This window comes from Tinamus guttatus, unplaced genomic scaffold (genome assembly GCF_059628265.1).
Source record: "Tinamus guttatus ecotype Peru unplaced genomic scaffold, ASM5962826v1 Tinamus_guttatus_pri_ptg000131l, whole genome shotgun sequence".
Classification (NCBI taxonomy): Eukaryota; Metazoa; Chordata; class Aves; order Tinamiformes; family Tinamidae; genus Tinamus; species Tinamus guttatus.
The window spans coordinates 1,243,496-1,260,793 of record NW_028288665.1 but is presented as its reverse complement, the minus strand read 5'-3'; the positions used below and the strand labels follow the sequence as shown (position 1 = coordinate 1,260,793).

General features: G+C 39.6%; 1 protein-coding gene across 1 annotated transcript in view; it reads right to left on the bottom strand.

Moving 5' to 3' along the window:
- Window positions 1-235: 235 nt before the first annotated feature.
- CAP2 (cyclase associated actin cytoskeleton regulatory protein 2) overlaps window positions 236-17,298 on the bottom strand; it is a 62,641-nt gene continuing 45,578 nt past the window's right edge. Inside the window, exons 8-13 of the mRNA XM_088521707.1 lie at window positions 7,840-8,020; window positions 6,791-6,966; window positions 5,419-5,542; window positions 5,108-5,190; window positions 2,414-2,554; window positions 236-810 (exon numbers count right to left, since the gene is read on the bottom strand). Coding sequence (XP_088377833.1) covers window positions 727-810; window positions 2,414-2,554; window positions 5,108-5,190; window positions 5,419-5,542; window positions 6,791-6,966; window positions 7,840-8,020 — 789 coding nt within the window. The 3' untranslated portion in view covers window positions 236-726. The remainder of the gene's footprint in view (window positions 811-2,413; window positions 2,555-5,107; window positions 5,191-5,418; window positions 5,543-6,790; window positions 6,967-7,839; window positions 8,021-17,298) is intronic.

Below are 17,298 nucleotides of genomic sequence, written 5' to 3'. Positions count from 1 at the left end.
ATTTGCTGCAAGGTTTTGGCTTAGGTAAGGTTTTTCTTAAGAAGATTTGTGAATTTACAAGAAATAAGAGCAAGTCTGCATAGACTGTAATAAAATGTTCTCTCTCTGAAAACCTAGGGATCTTCGAAATATACATACTAGAAAAATGTTTGATTAAAATACTGTTTTTTATTGTTTTCTGTTAACAAAATGTATTGCTGAAAGCTGTCCTTTTTTGCTTGTTTGAAACAAAATCCATTATGATTGCCACTGAACTACAAGGAATTGCACACTTCCTAAGAGTACATTTCTTTTTTTTCTGCTTAATTCAGGAATTGCCTGAAGGTAAAATAAACATTGAAGTCTTAATACTGTTTTTGACCAGCAGGAACAGAAAAGGGAATGCACTGAAGCAAGATGATAACAAAATGTATCATGCAGTATTTTGGCTTAACCTCTACAGTGTTTCAAACCAATGATGTAAGTGGAGGCTGGGAGGTTTAATCCATTACATTCACAGGATGTCATTTAGAATCAAAACCATAAGTGAAGGCAAACTGCGTGGAAACTCGAAAAATACTGGGATGCCTAACAAAAGCGTGTCAGATGTGTTACTGTTTCTAGCATGCAGAACTACTGCTTGCAGGCCTTATCATAGCAGTATGAGCTACTGCAACTTCTAGCTCTTTACATTACTGCTTTGCTTATGCTGGCTGGGGTCAGCAAGTACTGTATGGCATTAGGAAGTTAACCCACGATCTCTGCAGGTTCAGTGACCAACTTAGATCCGTCCCATGCTGTCTTGAACTGTTCAGGAACCGGAAATTCTTTCTGGTAAGAAACAAAAGCAACAGTGCCAGTTAGATACACACTGGCTACTTTATGAAAACGAGCGCAATAGTGTTAGTGATACATGACTGACAAGCATTGAGAGCTCAGACATGTCAGGATTACAGAGAGGCCTTCCTCATTACCCTAGGCAGCTAGTTTACAATGCCACACAGGAAAGAGCTGTATTGCTGTCCGGTTTCAAATTGCCTTGGTATGGTGCTACTTCATAATAATCCCTCTCACTGTTGTTTGGAACAACTAAATAAATATACTTCATGCTAGAAGTCACTTCAGACGCCACCAGTGATTGGGTTGGAAGACACAGGAAATGATTTGAACATGGAGTCCTAGTGAGACCAACCATTTTAGTGAGGAAAGCAATATTCTAGTACAGAAGGAAAAAAATAAAACCACTATCATTTAAAGTATAATATACTTAAAAAGATACAGTATCCCTTGCAGAATACACAAAATGAAACAGAACATTGCAGAAAGTCTCCCTCCATGCAGTGTATTTGTTAAAACTATGGGAGGTGTTGCTGAGTCCTTCCTGTGGTTCCAGAAAACAAAAAAATAAACTAAAAGTGTGGAAAGACTTTTCTTTCAGATCTAAAGAGGGTGTCTTGATAACCAATAATTTCAGATGTGACGGGTGATTTGGGGATGGTTTATGAAAGGGGCCTGTTTTTTCAGGGGGCCTGTTTCATTCAGGAGAATGCACTCCCTAAAGGTCACTCCCTTTTTAACTATCCAAGCTGAGTAACCCGTAGTCACTTTTGGAAGTGTGGAGCATGCAAATTCTCTTTTTTAAAGTATTTTCTTTTATAATACCCAAACCCCTTCACCATAAAAAATTCCATTCCAAGAGAGTTATGAAAAATATAAGGTCTCTCTGAGGCCTTTATGGAATTTCAATACTGCTTAGTTTACTCAGTGTACTGCTTAGTACAACTGAAAGTATGCTCCACCTCTGTGATACTTGTCCTGCTGTGTGCAGGGACAGAGGCAGGACTTTACTTGAGATGCTGATAAGCCTAGCATGCAAACTGTATTTGTCCAGAAAAGGAACCTTTGCTTCAGGATATGCATATCTCTCTTGTTCCAGTGACTTTGAGGGACCTTATTTGAAAAAACATAGGAAGTACTGCAGATGCTATGCGTGTATCAAAAAAAAAAGAGTATATAATAATATAAGTTTTAGAAAAAAAACAAGTATATAATACCATATCATTTGATCTGTAGTACTTTATCTTAGCTTTAGCATCATCATTTTAAGGCAAGAGTGTTCTTACATTGTATGTGAAGTGAGTTTTTTTGGGAGATTATGTTTAGATACCAATTTTTAAAAGAATATTAACTGAATGGACAGGAGATGAACATGAAGTAAATTCTAATTTTTGAATTTACTTTGTGCCCCAGGAAAAAGTTCTTCCTGCACTCATAGCTGAACTATTGGTATATAGAAATTCAATCTTTTTGAATCATGCTTTGGTGATGTAGTATGTGCACTATGTTAGTCCTTACTTTCCTAGCAGTTTAAATGCTAACAGCTACTACAACTAATGGGGCAGGGTAAGGAAATCTTAAGAAATATCCCACTCACATAATCGCCCTCTTGAGGGATGAGGATGTTCATTTCAGATGACTTGGCACTCACAATCTCACAATCCAAGGATTCCTCACTGAGGTAGATGTGGCAGCCTTCAGTTTTGTTAATGGAAATGGTTGGCACTTTTCCCATAACCTGCAAAGTATAGTTAATATCAATCTTAACATGTAAACAAAAATACTGTTAATAAAATCCTTCTTCCCTAATAGGTCTAATTTTGGTCACCAGCATCTGATCATTATGTCAACTGCCTGTGCAATGCTTATGTTTGAGATAGATGCTGTGAAAGTTCATAGTGGTGGTAACAAAGATATATCAACAACAGCAAACTTGTAGTTGTGAACGTATAAACTTTTAATACAGACTTTGGCAAAAGTTCTTCCCCCATTCACTCTAATTTCAGTGATACTTTCTTGCTGTTTTTTAAGCAGCAAGAAATTGGACACCTCAGTATCAACCCAGTAAGGGCAAAGCAATAATTCCTGCGTACAGCACTACCGAACGAGTGTTTTGTAATACGTTCTGAAGACTTCAGAGTTCTTTCAGAAACACAGTAGGAAAGAATTTTTAATGACCTAGAGGCAAGGACTGCTCTGCAAAAGTATTGAGACCAATTTAGTTGCAACTCTAAAGATATTTTGTATGTCACTTTAAAAGCAAGCATGTGATTTACTTGAGGAGAGAAAGGGAAATAAATCTTCTCTTGTTTACAAATCTACAGATTAAAAGATTTCTACAGGATTAACTGGCTGACTCATTGTTTGTCAGTAAAAATTCCTCCTTCTCCTCTTGCCTTCATAGCACAAACCAGCAGCAGCAATACACTCTGGACAATGTATTAAAAGGACAGAGGTTATTGGAGCTGTAAAACAGCAAGAGCACATGATACATAAGTACTTACTAACAAAAAGGAGTGTCATGATTCAAGTCAAGTTCTGCTTCAGTTCCTTAAGAGAACAACAGCAGGCAAAGACCAAATAATCTACCCTCTTGCATCCCACCCTGATCTGTGGAATGGATCAATGCATCCTAAACTGATCTCTCTTTTCCTTGATGAGGTCTCATCTAACAGTGGGCAGAGAAGGGTGTGTTTAACACAAACATCTATCAAGAAAAATAAATAGGGAGAAAGGAAGGACAACTAGTACTGTACTACTTTTAGCAAAATCTTTAATGTTTGGCCTTTACTGAAATGTGTTGCACTCGCATACCATGTTTTTGCAGTTTACAGGCACAGGTCTTCAAAATACACAGAAAATTGAGGTGCTCAGTACTTGGCTCAGCACTCAGCATAGGTGCTCATGCCCTGTGAAAGCTGCCTGATTGAAGCACTTTATAGCCAGAGTGTCTTTTTAAATGAAACTCACTTAGCTCCATTGCATAGAAACCTTATACAATATTAATTGAACCTGCTTAATCAAAAGAATTTTGATTCTTAGGAAAGCTTTCTCCCTTATTTGAATATTAGCAAGCTGTAGCTTTGCTGTTCATTACGTATGAATTTTTCAGCTTTTATGAATAGTTCTAGTGGTAATGATAAAAACCGTCTAATTATTAAAAAAAAAAATCCAATAAATGCCTAGGATTTTTTTCAGCAATTGCTCTGTCATAAGAAGACATGTGGTGATTATGAATAAAGCAGCTTGTTCAGAAGATGATGCACTGCTAATAGTAATGTTATACGCTTGCATGATGTTTATCTTGCTATTATTCTCTGTGGTGACTGTGACCTGTATTACTTAAGCATGGAGCAGGGCTGTCTGTATTTAATATCATTCAGTAGGAACAGACTTTTAAGCCGAAGAACTCACCTTGCTTGAAGTCTGGCATTTTTGTATAATTTAATTCACATTTCATTTATTTTTCGCTTAAAATAATTTATTTCTAAATCCTTACTCGAGATTAGATCTATGTCAGACACAACCCAACATTAGAGCATGCATAACTAGAGCTCTTTGGGATAGAATGAGTGAAGGCAGTGGCCAGGCAGAATCTGACTGTATTTTGAACCAGGCAAGTGTCTCCTTGAAAAAGAGCCAAATACAGCGTAGGAGTAGGTCTGTTTTCATTGCACCACTTCCACAAAGGAAAATGATCACTTTGCTCCCTAGTACAAGATGTACAAAGACAAAACTAGCACAGGCTCGTGGCCCTTTTCCAGACAAATGATTAGGCCATTTATTCATGCAACATGGCATATTGCTGACAGGGGAGATTTTCAAAATTCCAGCACCTACTTTCACTTCATGTCATTTAGCTGTCATTTGACAGTCTAGTTCAGCATTTCCAGTGAGAAATTAAGACAAGAAGAAACAGCCATCATTAGGAATCAATTAACTCTTTGCTAGGATTTGTTCCGTGAAGCACTGCTCAACTTTCAAGTGTGAGGAGCTGTTTACCAACAAAGCAAGCAAATTTGGAGCAGAAGACATAGTTCTCTTTATGTAAGATCTGTCTGCTTCACTGGAACGTAAAGGAGGTTTGAGCGATGCTCAATATTTTTAATAGCCACTTTCTGTATGCTTTAGCATACTTTAGTGTATTTAGATGAATATGGATGCATCAGCCTTCTAACTGTAGTGTGCTCATGGAACTTTTTAATAGCCTGTTGTAGGTTCATATTGGGCTCTTTTTTTCTGCCTTTATTCTTACTGTTTCAGTCTTTGTTTTGCACAGAGATTAATTTACCTGAATCTGAATATCCCTCGAATTGATCACTTCCACGATTCCCACAACGTTGTCAAACACAAGGCCGAACTTTTTACAGTTGTCTAAAATAAAGACAATCATAAATAAGAAAAACAAAAGAAAATATATATACATGCATGCCTGCTATATTAACTATTATAATTCCTCATCGTACAGCAAATAGCTAAGCAACTTTATTCATGTGATCAATCCATTAAAGCAAATGGAGCTATTTGGATGCATTACCAAGAACATAAGTTTGTTTTTTTAACAAGATTAGCATTTAAAGCTGAGTTGAGCTGTCCACTCACCAATAGTTATTGAATTGATTTTTCCTTTGATCTGAAGCGTAGATTTGTTACACTTAAAAATATAGGCCACTTGCTTGAGTTCAGTGTTGGTAATAACCAGGTCATTCTTATCCTCTTGATATTCCTATTTCAAAAGAAAGTCTGTTTAAGGGGTTGTCTCTAACTAGCCAGCAGTCAGTCAAATGGTAGTACAATTTAGCTTCAAGTCACTACATCTTCAATTGCAAGGGAATAAAATTCTTCCTGCGGTTTCACAGTCTAGTCTGATTGGCAATTGGGTGTTGCAGCTAATTCAGTCTTAGGTGACTCATGTACAGATTTCAGAGTTGCATAATCGAGCAACTTAGCATACACCAGGACAAAAAAAAAGTATTAATTTGGGAGCAAAGGCGTTATGCATAACTATTTAAAACTGTACTGGCAAAACTGTCACTTGTCTCCCATGGAATTTAGAACAGGCACCCTAAAGAACAGAACAAGTTACTCCTCTCGCGAATGTTATATAAGGCTCTATACAGTGCATTAGGAACAGATGTGAGCATCACTATACACAGTAATGCATCACAGGGTAAGAAATTTCTCTGCACCTTTACACCCTACTGATGTAAAGGACAGGGGAAGGACCCACAAGGAATATTCTAGGTATTGTAACTGTAATGGTACATAAAATGGGCAAATTCTGGCCTCACTGTATGCAAACTCTGCTCTCCACAGTAATAATTGTTTATTTCAGCTCCCAGATGAATAAACTACATATTGTTTCCTGCCTCTTTTAACTAAGAGTCACATGACTTATCCCACATGTAGGCATATCCCTCAAGGCATATGCCTACATAAATTAATCCCTAAGCTTCAAGCAAATATTATATTTCCATCCATGAATTGAGAAAAAGGGAACACTTGTCTCCTAAATTTATGCATGCAAGAGATGTTTGTGTGGAATTAGTGGTAAAAAGAAATATGTCTAATTGCATTGGTTACCAAAAAGAGAAAGTGTACAGTGATAATAATGTTATCTCATAACATAACATCGTAACTCATAACAATGGCCTGCGAGAGGGATTTTAATTGGAATTCTCCACTGGATTTGCTTCTGAGGAATTGCGTGACTTTGTCAAGAGTTGCTATGTTGGTTCTGATACTCTCCAGTTCACGTGAATTAGCATATGATTCTCAAAGACAAATGAATTAATTTCAGAACCTCTGGAATGGTAGCTACTAAACTGCAGCAAGGTAAGTACTGCAGAATCAGTGCTCCTTAGTTGCAAGATGCATTTGTTGCATCTTGCTCCTGGACAACCTTTTGCCCATTCAGGGCCTGGGCTGGTCTGCAGTGTGCAGAGTGCAATTCCAGGGAGTTAACGCAACTCACCACTCTCCACTTCTTTCCCTCTAGCTCTAAAACAGGGGCATGGCTCTGCTGAGGCAAACTCTTGGGAGATGTGGGGCTTGGAGTATAGCTTTTTGTGGGAGAGGGAACTGGCGGACATTGGGCACGGAGGCTGGGGTTCTTGTGAGTCTTCTGGTCATCAGAGACATGTCGAAGCCCTGAAAAAAAAATCTTAATGAAAAAGAGCCTCTTTTTCAGTCTAAGGATATTCACATTTAAACAAGAAAGATGATATGTAATACACTTGTAGTAGTGTTATCTAATGAATTTACATTTTTGACTTTATTGAGATTTGCCTCAGTAACCACCTAGAGGGTAACTGCCTTCATATTTTTAGCAGTTCATATAAAACCTGTCATTGCAGATAGACTATCCTTATAGTCTTACTAAGTTATGAAGACTATCCTTTATATCTTTACCAGGAAATGCAGCAATGTCTTTTAGTTGCTCTCTGTTTGTAGGAAGCTTGCTTGCTCTTTCATATTGCTCCATGGAAACTACTTTTCCACTAATTTCATAGCTCTACCTATAAAAATGAGGCACTGTGTCTAATTTATGACAGCCCACAGCAATAAAGGAAGATACGGTATGCATTAAGTTCATTGCCATCTACCTTAATTTCAACTGCCTGGTCTTATCTCAATAAGCCTAATTATTGCACTCCACACTGATATGTGAGCGTGCCACTTAATAGCACATTTTGACACAGATTCAGACACTGAGTGTGAATCAGAAAGGGGAAAATTCTGATTGCAATTACAACTTAAGAGATTCATCTGCCACCAGGGGTTGAAGATGTCTAGCTTAGATGCCTTAAAATTAAATAAAGGCTATTAAACAAATAGTTTTGATATTTGGAGGATGTTGTTCCTAAAGCAAGTTTTAGTATTCAGGCTCATCCGTCAGACTTAGTGCACATCACAGAAAGAACCGAGTTGCCTAAACGTAAAACTGTTGTTGGAATTTGGATCAGTACACTTAGCTCTTGTAGCTGGACTGAAGGACCACACTTTGATTTCTTTTCTCCTTACCTTTGGTAATTGCCTCTCCCTGGTTTAGTTGCGCAAATAGGGCTGAGCGAGCTGCAGTCCCCTCCTCCTTCCTGCCTTCTGTGTTGAGGACGGGAGGAGGCCCCGGCGGGGGCGGCGGCGGGGAAAGGCCTGGCCCGCTGCTTAAAACAGATCTCATAGACATGGACGAGGCAATAGGACCCTGTGTGAAACGGATGGCAATTACATTTTTGTATATACATTTTCAAGAAACATTTTATTATGGTAGATCGTATTTATTGTCTGTGAATGCTGAGTTAAGCCTCTGGGCAGTGACAGGCTCAGAAGAACTGCTGGCTCCATAATCAAAGTTACACTATGAACTTTCTTCCATATCAAAAACGGCAAGGTGAAAACCTAAGGATCTACACCATGACCACCCTGCAGAACTACTCCACTTAAAAGATTTATATCCATCAGATGCCTGTCAAGACTTTAACAGTAAAGATTCCATAATTTATTCTAGTACTGGTGATTCAGGTGGTTCATTTCTGAAATACATTTTTGTTGAGCTTCTAGTTCACTTTCTGAAGTTATGCAGTCCTGTGCCACGTGCTCTAGGTGATCCTGCGTGTGCCGGGGGGCTGGACTAGATGACCTCTAGAGGTCCCTTCCAACCTTAAGCATTCTATGATTTTATGATTCTATGTTTTTCTTCTCCACTGCAGGAGATCATAGCGCATGAATTATGAGAGTGTTGCTGCAGTAAGTAATCCAGTCTATCAGTTTGCATAATCAAAAGTACATGTTTTGCTCTGAATTATGATGCTTATGTAGCGTATTATAGAGCAAACAAAAAACATTAATTAAGATCTGATTAAGATTTCATGCATCCCATAAATAGAAAAGATAGAAAGAATCTGAGAAACTGAGAATCACTTTTTCTGCCTTGCCACAGAGTGTCACTCTGACTCCAAGCATTGCTCATCTGGACAGCACTTTCCTGCAGCAGAGCAGAGTCTATATTTTAGAAGAATTGTTGTGAAAAAATAGAATGGTTCTGATGAATTTAGCTAGCTGTGAATTGCACTAATACATATTTACTACGGAAACACAGCTTTTCTAACTGGCTACCTTTGCTAAAAGATGCAGGTGGTTAAAAATGCATCCCTAGTAATCAATATTGGGATTAGGGGATATTTTCTGCCCTTTATGATACCACTCTTTCTGCTTTCCACTGAGATGAAACACCAAAGTATCCATATGGTTCATACCTCTCACAAGAGTGAAAATGGCAGGTATTTTCTAAAGAGTAGTAGTAAAATAGTTCTGGCCTCGGATCCCAGACTGACAGTGGGAAAGGGCCTGAGGTGTATGTGCTCTCTTCTTACTTTTCAGACATGCTTAAGAAAAGGGCACATTTGAGTAAGTAACTGCATTCATACCTCTTTGTCAGTTTGCCCCTAATTAAAGTAGCACAGAAAGAGTAGTAATAAAATTAGCTGATGTATATCCTTCTCACCTGAGCTGCCAGCATATAGGTGCTGTTGCATTTGAGCGAGCTGCTTATGGAATACTTTAGTGATGAACACACTGCAAGATTCTTTGCCACATCAATGACATTAAGACTATGCTGCACAAACCAAACTCTGGTAGAATCACCAGTACTCAAATGAAACTTATGTAATGGAACAGTGTGTAAGATCTCTTAAGACAATGAGCTCTCTTCTGTGCTATTAGATCTCTTTGATCACATGTAAACAAATGCGAACAACTGATTATCACGTATTGCCACAATATACCAGAGTTAGATCCTGATGTGGATGGCTCGTAGAGACATTTCACTGCTGCATGGATGCAGCTAATGTGGAGCTGTTCTGCTAACACACTTAATCGTTAGTTGTATTATTTTAGTGTGAGGACAACTTCTCCACAGGGCTCCCAGTTTATGCTGTTTGCCTTCCTGGTTCTGCTATTGCCAGTAATGTTACCTGCAGCAGAGCCAGCACAACTGTGAGGTAGTATAGTCAAAAGAGTTAATGTAAGTGAATTTAGTGGCACAATCAGCTCTTGCTGCCTGAGGCACAATAGACATCTTTCCTATCTGTTGCTTGAAACCATAGCAACTGAATCCACTATGTCCTGGTTGTTCAGAATTATGAGCACTGCATTTGCAGCTTTTTTTTTTTTTCACAAAATACTCAGATGCCCTAAAATTTTGCTCACTGTTCACATTGCAGAATTTCGTGTGCTTTATGGGAGGAGATGATGTAGCCGGTCATAATTTGTGATTTCAGATAAAAAAAGGGCATCTGATTTCTCAGATGCCAGAATCACAGAATGATTTAGGGTGGAAGGGACCTTTGGAGATCATCTAGCCCAGCCTCCCACACAAGTAGGGTCACCTGGAGCACACTGTACAGGAAACAGACCTTATTGATTCCATCTGCATAAATACGCTGCTGTGATACTCTAGAGACTTGTATGTGAAAGATTTACTGTTTGAGGAGTAATTGTCACCTAGAAGCAGAAGCAGTGGATAATATTTTGAAATTAACACCAATTAAATTCTGCGAAGGCTGCAAAGATGCCTTATAGCAAATAGATGCAGGAGTTAACTGGATATCCTATGTATGGTATGGGATGATGGGCCACTCTGCCAGTCTTCTGCTTGAACTGTCAAAATAGGAGGCCACCTTGCTGCTGAGGCATAGAAATATGGGAATGTGTATGCAAGCAAGGTGGAGGCAAAACTGAGAGAGATTTAATGGGGAAGTGGATGATCTTCCTCACAGGACTGAAAAAAACTACCTTGGGAAAGCACAGACGAAATGCAGGGATTTTAAATATGGAGCCTTTGGATATGGTTCTGTATGACTGGAGAATGTCTTTTTTGCTTTTAAGAAAGTGAAGAGGAGGGAGAGGATTTGGGCAACTGGAAGCATCTTTACCTTCTAGAGCAGTACTTACTGGTGAATAGCTAAGTCTGAACAGAAACTTCAGACCTTGATCTGAGGACAGAAGATACTCTAATTTTTGTTAGTTCACAACAATAGGAAACAAAAAGTATCCCTTTCGCTCCTGTTGCCCATCTGCCTCCTTTTTTCTTACAAGTTCGGTCCAAAATTCACTAAAGTCAATGGCTATCTATCTCCACTGAGTTCAGAAGACTTTGAGTTAGGCCTGAAAGCTACAGAGGAGCTGTCAAAAGCTCTCAGGAGATACCCGGGGTTCAGTCAGCCTCCTTTCTCTCTCAATTCCATGGGATCATTCACAGAAATAAGAAATGGCATGAACCTTTGTTGGAAACTTTTCTGCTATGTAAAAAATTATTTTCTAGGCTCTAACCTGAATTATAGCTATACAATTTAACAGACCATCATGGCATTTCCAATTACGTCTGAACATTTATGGCTAATGTCTGAAAATCTGTTCCCTTCTGGAAAACACAAACCATTTCAGACATAAATAAGGCCAGACAGAATCTGAGCACCAATCAAAGGAGAAAGGGTTGCTGAAGTAGAGGCCAGGACCAACTGCTCTGCTGTAGGGCTACCATCTTGCAGCATAGAGAGAGCCAGGAGGGATACCCAAACAGCCTAGTCTAAAAAGCAGTTTTAATAACAGACTAGAGAAGTGGTCCTAACAACTTTTTTGATTAGTTTTGACCCCTACTGATATACAGACTAGCATGTTATGAACCTACCTCTAAGAACAAAATTGGTTTGCTTTTTTTTGTCACCTTTCACAGCGCTGAGACCCTCAGGGTCTAGAATATTTCTGTCCTAGACTCTTAAATTTCTCTGCTATCTGGCAACAATGGGGTATAGTCCTATCCAATTTCAACTAAAGTGCCATTCACAAAGTCCATTCATTTCTTTTCTGTACAGGGTGGTATTCAGAGAGCTCTTGGGAATAGAAAAAAATGGCACGTTTTGTGCCCACAAAAGTTCATCTTTCGTAAAGCAGCAGCTGCTTACCAGCTCTGCTATTTGCAAACAACTCTTTAGATTAACTTTGAGCAGATGTTAACAACAGTGTATCTTTGCACAAAGAGTATTAAGAAGCATTTGGACTAGCAAAGGCAGATATTTGCAAGCCCCCTTTCTTCCTCTTTTATTTCAGCTGTTTGCCTTGGTGACAGCTGCTCTTCTCAGTGCTTTGGTGTCTGCAGACACCAGGACAAGTTAGGCTGACGGATGATATTTTCCTCATTCACGTGTTGGAGTGGTCATTTTCCGTCATTTTCAAATGAACCCTTGTAAGAAATATCAAGTGAATGGATAGCTTTAGCCCTGCTTACTGAAAATGTAACACAGAAACAAGCCATTCTCTTTAAGCCTGTTAGCTTTGTGCAGTACTGAATTTACTGTGTTTTAGGGCTCAATCCTAAGGCTTTCTGAAAAGTGGGGGGAAAGGTAATTGCCTGAGTGAGGTCCTATGAAGAATATGGGATGCAGGCCCTACTTCCATGTGGTAATAGCTCTGTAAGGGATGGAACATTCCAGAGATTTCCTATCGGGGAAAAAAAAATGTCTTCAGCCTTCTACTAAGACTCTAAATGGGGTGACAGAAATCATCATGAAGGCTCCTTGTTGGACAGCCCAGAGCCATCTGCACAGGTACTCCAGGACTCCCATTGACTGTGGCTCAGCAGCTGCCCCGAGTGACAGTGTCCAAGGCTGCTCACGAGATTGTATTTTAAAATGGGGCTAATTGCAGGACTACAATACCACCTCAAATATGTTGTATTTCTACATTTATCTCCTAAAACCAGCAGAAGGGTGAGGTAGTCTTCGTCTTCTCCTTTCTGGCCACCTAGCTGGCTCAGTGAGAGAAACAGATGACTGGTGGTGTTGAGGCAGCTGGCTGATTAAAATTCATCTGTGACGATTATCACTTAAATCTGTCGAATTTGCAGTAGTGAGGAGTGAAGTCTTAGCTTCTGGCAAGATGGGCCTTGCTTACAGCACACTTCTGTGGAGTACGCTGAGCCCCTGGAGCTCAGTGCAGCAGCCGGCCTCGTTTGCCAAACAAAATGCTATTGATGCCCAACACAAGTGCACTGGATGCCACCCTGTCAGTAATTGCTGATGGCCATATGCAGCTTGAGGTGTTACTTATGGATTCTTTACGTCCAAACCTAGCTACTGAGAGACAGAATTTGGTTTTATGTCTCATCACAGGTTCTATTTCCTGAGCTGGCAGTTTTCTGGGGTAATCTTCCATAATACATTATTATATTTGTAGTATCAGCACCAAGGAGTCCTAATGAGGGGCCCTGACCCCAAGGGGCAGAAATCATACCTCTGTCACTGCTTCCTCGTGGCAGCTGGGCAGAGTTGAAGTAGAACTACCCAGTTTAATGCACTAGTGCATTGCTGTCTGGGGGTAGGAAGGGCAGTGAGGACTCTGCTGAGACCTGAACAACCTCCCACCCTGTTATCCAGTTTTGGCTGACACAGCAAAGCACAGAAGCTGGGGTGGGGCAGTTTGTAGAGTGGAAACCTGCTACATAGAATTTAAACGGAGACCTAACTCTTGTAGCTGTTGTTCTTACTGAGGACAGGTAGATCACAAACATCTATAGAATGCACATAAATAAGTTAAATACGTGTATAATATACAGTACTCATTAGTAATTCATATTTAAATATAAACATTTATTTGTGGCTGGGGCAACAGGTGGCTTGAATGGAGGCATAAAATCCTTTCCTTAATTTATTGAAAAGCCTGGTTTTCCAGACAGCAGATAAAGAGGAATCCTAATGGGGATTTTACATTCTCCTCATAAAAAAGATGTTCTCTCCCCTCTGTTCTCCCCGCCTCCGTTGTAATCCTAGTTTCACACCTCAAATGATTACTGCACTCTATCTTGTTCTTTCCATACATACGCACACCCAAACACAAGAATGGTGAAGCTCCAAATATCATGTATCAGCCTCTGCAAACAGGTGGACCGTGACTCAGGGGCACAGGGCTCTTGTTGAGGTGTTTCCTCTGTAAAAGTAGCTTAGCACAACAGTCCTATTACCTACCATATTTTAAGCCACCTGTTTGCAATGGGCTATGCTGCCCTGAGATACACGATTTACTAGATGAAACAGCTGACATACCTGGCCTCTAATCTTTGTGAGTTAAAGTCCAAAACAACAAAAAACAGCTCACTCTCCTCTTCTTCTTACTACTGCTTCCCAGCACAATTAATTATCTGTTGAGTCTGCACACTCTGAAGTGCCTTTTCATACACTTCTGCCTTTTATCACCTGCTCAGGATTTGAAATGGTGCTCACATCTCACAGTTACCCGGTCAGAAATGTTTTACACAGCCAAGGACTTCTAAATTGTTTGGCAACTGTACGCTAATACAGGCTAAGCTGTCAATAAATAACTTGCTCCAACAGGTACATTAAACCATGTTCTACTTATATACAATGCCAGTTAAAAAGAAGACAAATACCTTTTGCAATTTATTAAAGTTTTAATAGATGCGCTTTTCTCCTTTCTTTCCATTTTATGTGTTTTCAAATTTCTGTTTCTTTTCCCCTTTCCTCTTTCTGTTGGAACTAGCTTGCATTATGTTACAGGTCGTGTTGTATTTGACAGCTACCATCAAACGAACCTCTCCAGGTTCTCCCATAGTGTGTTTGAATGATGTTTGGGCACTGATGCTGAAAGGACATTGCTGACCTCCAGCAAAGACAAAGTATTTTTGGAATGAGGGGGTAAAATTACTTTCTTTCAAAGGGAGTTGGATGTAATTGAGGCACTCTCCACCAGAGGCAACTAATTGCAGGATTTTATAGGACAGTTTCCAAATAGAATGATGCTTTAAGAAAGTTTTTTTTTTTTCAAATCTTTCTGATGCCAGTTTTAGGTTTGACACTGTACCCAAAGCTGAACATTGCCTATTCTCTGGGAAGGAAACAGTGAAGATTAAAGGATGCAGGATGCAATGAAAATGTATATGGAAAGGCGAACGGGGAAATGGGAAAGAAGGAAGGGAAAGGGATGGTTTTGACACAGAGAACTGGAAAGTTCTGGAAAAGGTCTACATCTTAACCAAAATACACGTATTTAAATCAACATATGTTGCCCTTACTTCCATCTGAAAGAGGCCACTGGGGTTGCACAGCTGTAGCTTTGCATGGAATTTGACTGTACGGTTTTAACCTCTAGCTTCAGTGCAGTGCCGCAGATGATGGCTTCTTGACAAATGGGTCATACTAGACATAGCAGAGAACAGTATTGGTAAGGATGACAGGAGGCTTTTGTTTGCACAAGCTGGTCTTTTGCAACTTGTTCACTTGGAGAGTTATGATTTTATTTATATAATCTTTTTCTTAAATGATACATCAGGAAAAAAAAAGACCGGAAGATAAAATGTTGGCATCAATGGGAGCAGGATATAAATGAATCTCAACTACTTGTAAAGATGAAAACTTCCTCCTACAAATATGTTTTGAATTGTAAATACGGGGAAAGCATGATTTGTAACTTGTGGGAAATTCAGTATTAAACCAAACACTGTAGTGAAATTCAACCCTGTTGTATGAATATTCTTCAGATCCTGCTGGCAAAATTACTGTACTACTACTCTACTACTTTGTGTACTACTGTACACAAAGGAAAAAAAAAAAAACTTGCTGCAGTTCCACCTGCAACTGAGAGGAGTGGTTAGGACAATAATCCTCAAGCAGGCTTTGTTTTTAACGCTTACTTGATGTGCAGGAAACTACAGCAAGCTCTCCTTATTGCCAGTTATTTTACTGCTGCAAAGTCTCCTGTGGAAATAGAAGTCTCCCTTCCCCCAGCTTCCTTGTGCAATCCTTGTGGCAAGCAAACTTTTATGAGGCATTCTTGGGAGCTTATAGTACAGCTGTCCAGTTCTTTGCACCACCAAAAAGGAAAGAAAAAAAATAAAAAAGGATGGAAAAAAAGAGCCATGCTTCAATAGAGAGCCTTTTAGGCCAAATAAATAAATAAAAAGACACTGGCTCTTTATCAATGATAACTGAAAAAGACATAGGTTACTAACACAGATGCAAATATGAACTGCAGCATGGGTAAAGTGCTATATTGAGCATTTAAAACATTTCTTGATAATGACAGATTTTGCCCAAAGGTCACTGATGTCCAAAAATGTAAAAACCAGTAGCAAATTAAAAGGTGGAGATCTCCATCAGGCTGGTAATTGCTATCGTTCCCATTAAGATAGAGTGAGTAGAGCAATAACAAACTCCAAAATTACACCTTTAAGGAAATGCCAGTAGATCCCTCTGACTGCCACCAACAGGCACATGGTTTCTGACACATGCAATTTCTTGTTAAGGCTAGTGAAAATCAAGACTTTGGATCATGATAAAAGTCCCCAGTGGCAGGATGTTGTTCTCTGGGACAACCCTGCTCACAAAGATGCACATTTTAAAAATGCAGATTCCTTCTGTAAACAAAATATCAAGAAATATCCTAACTGTATCCATGATGCCCTGAAAGACCTGTTTTGTACCCTCATTTCCCAATAGTAGTATAGACAGACAGTCAGGTGTTGAGGTGCCTGACACCACTGATTTCCAGGTTTTCTCCTCACACAGCCCCACACATTTCAATAGGATGAGCTCCTGGAGTTAAATACTGTGACACAGCTCGGCAGAATGAGAACGAAAGCAAGTAAGAGAGAACTATGGCAGTTTTTATCCCTGAGTTTTTATAATGCTGGTAGAAATACCTATTATTTTCAGAGCCAATTGCATTGCCAATTCTTTCCACCTTTTGCAGACGTTTTAGTGTCCCTGTCTTGTAATTTATTAAGACATTTCTTCCCCTCTTCTCCAAGCGAGTGTGTGCACCGCTGCCGGGGCTGAGCATGTGACAAAAAGTGTGCTCATGATCTGCTCAGAGGTTGGCTGCAGCTGCCCGCGCAGCACGATGGCAGGGTATGCGGGGGCTGGAAATCAGGCTGCTTTGTGATCCTGCCGTGGAGCACGGCCAGAAATGCACACTCTGATACACAGCAGCAATAGAGAAAGGGGCCAACTGCCCATTTGAAAACCTGTCCCTTCCTCTTTGTAAATCCAAGCTTAGTCTGAGCTGGGCTGATGTTACTGTTGTTTTGTTGTAGGTCGAACTATGAGAATAGGGTTTGGAACCAAGCAGCAGTTAATGTTCTCCCTGACTCAGTCTCTTTAGAAATGACAGAATATGTTACTTAGTAGCTTTCTATATAAAGCATTGCTTTGTTGACTTTTGCAGATAGGAAGGGTATATTATTGGTATTATGTTCTTATAAATGTGTACTCATACTGGCCAAAGGCTTTTTATGTCTCCGCCTCAATAAAACAGCATTTCAGTATCAACTTTTGCCTTTCATAAATGTGCCACTTACTTTCTCAATGCCTTGCCAAACTACTGCTTTTTCCTTTTATGCATACAAGTGAAAGCCGCTGTGTGCAATGATTAACAACCGTGTCTGGAATATTTCTAAAGCTTTTATATATATTG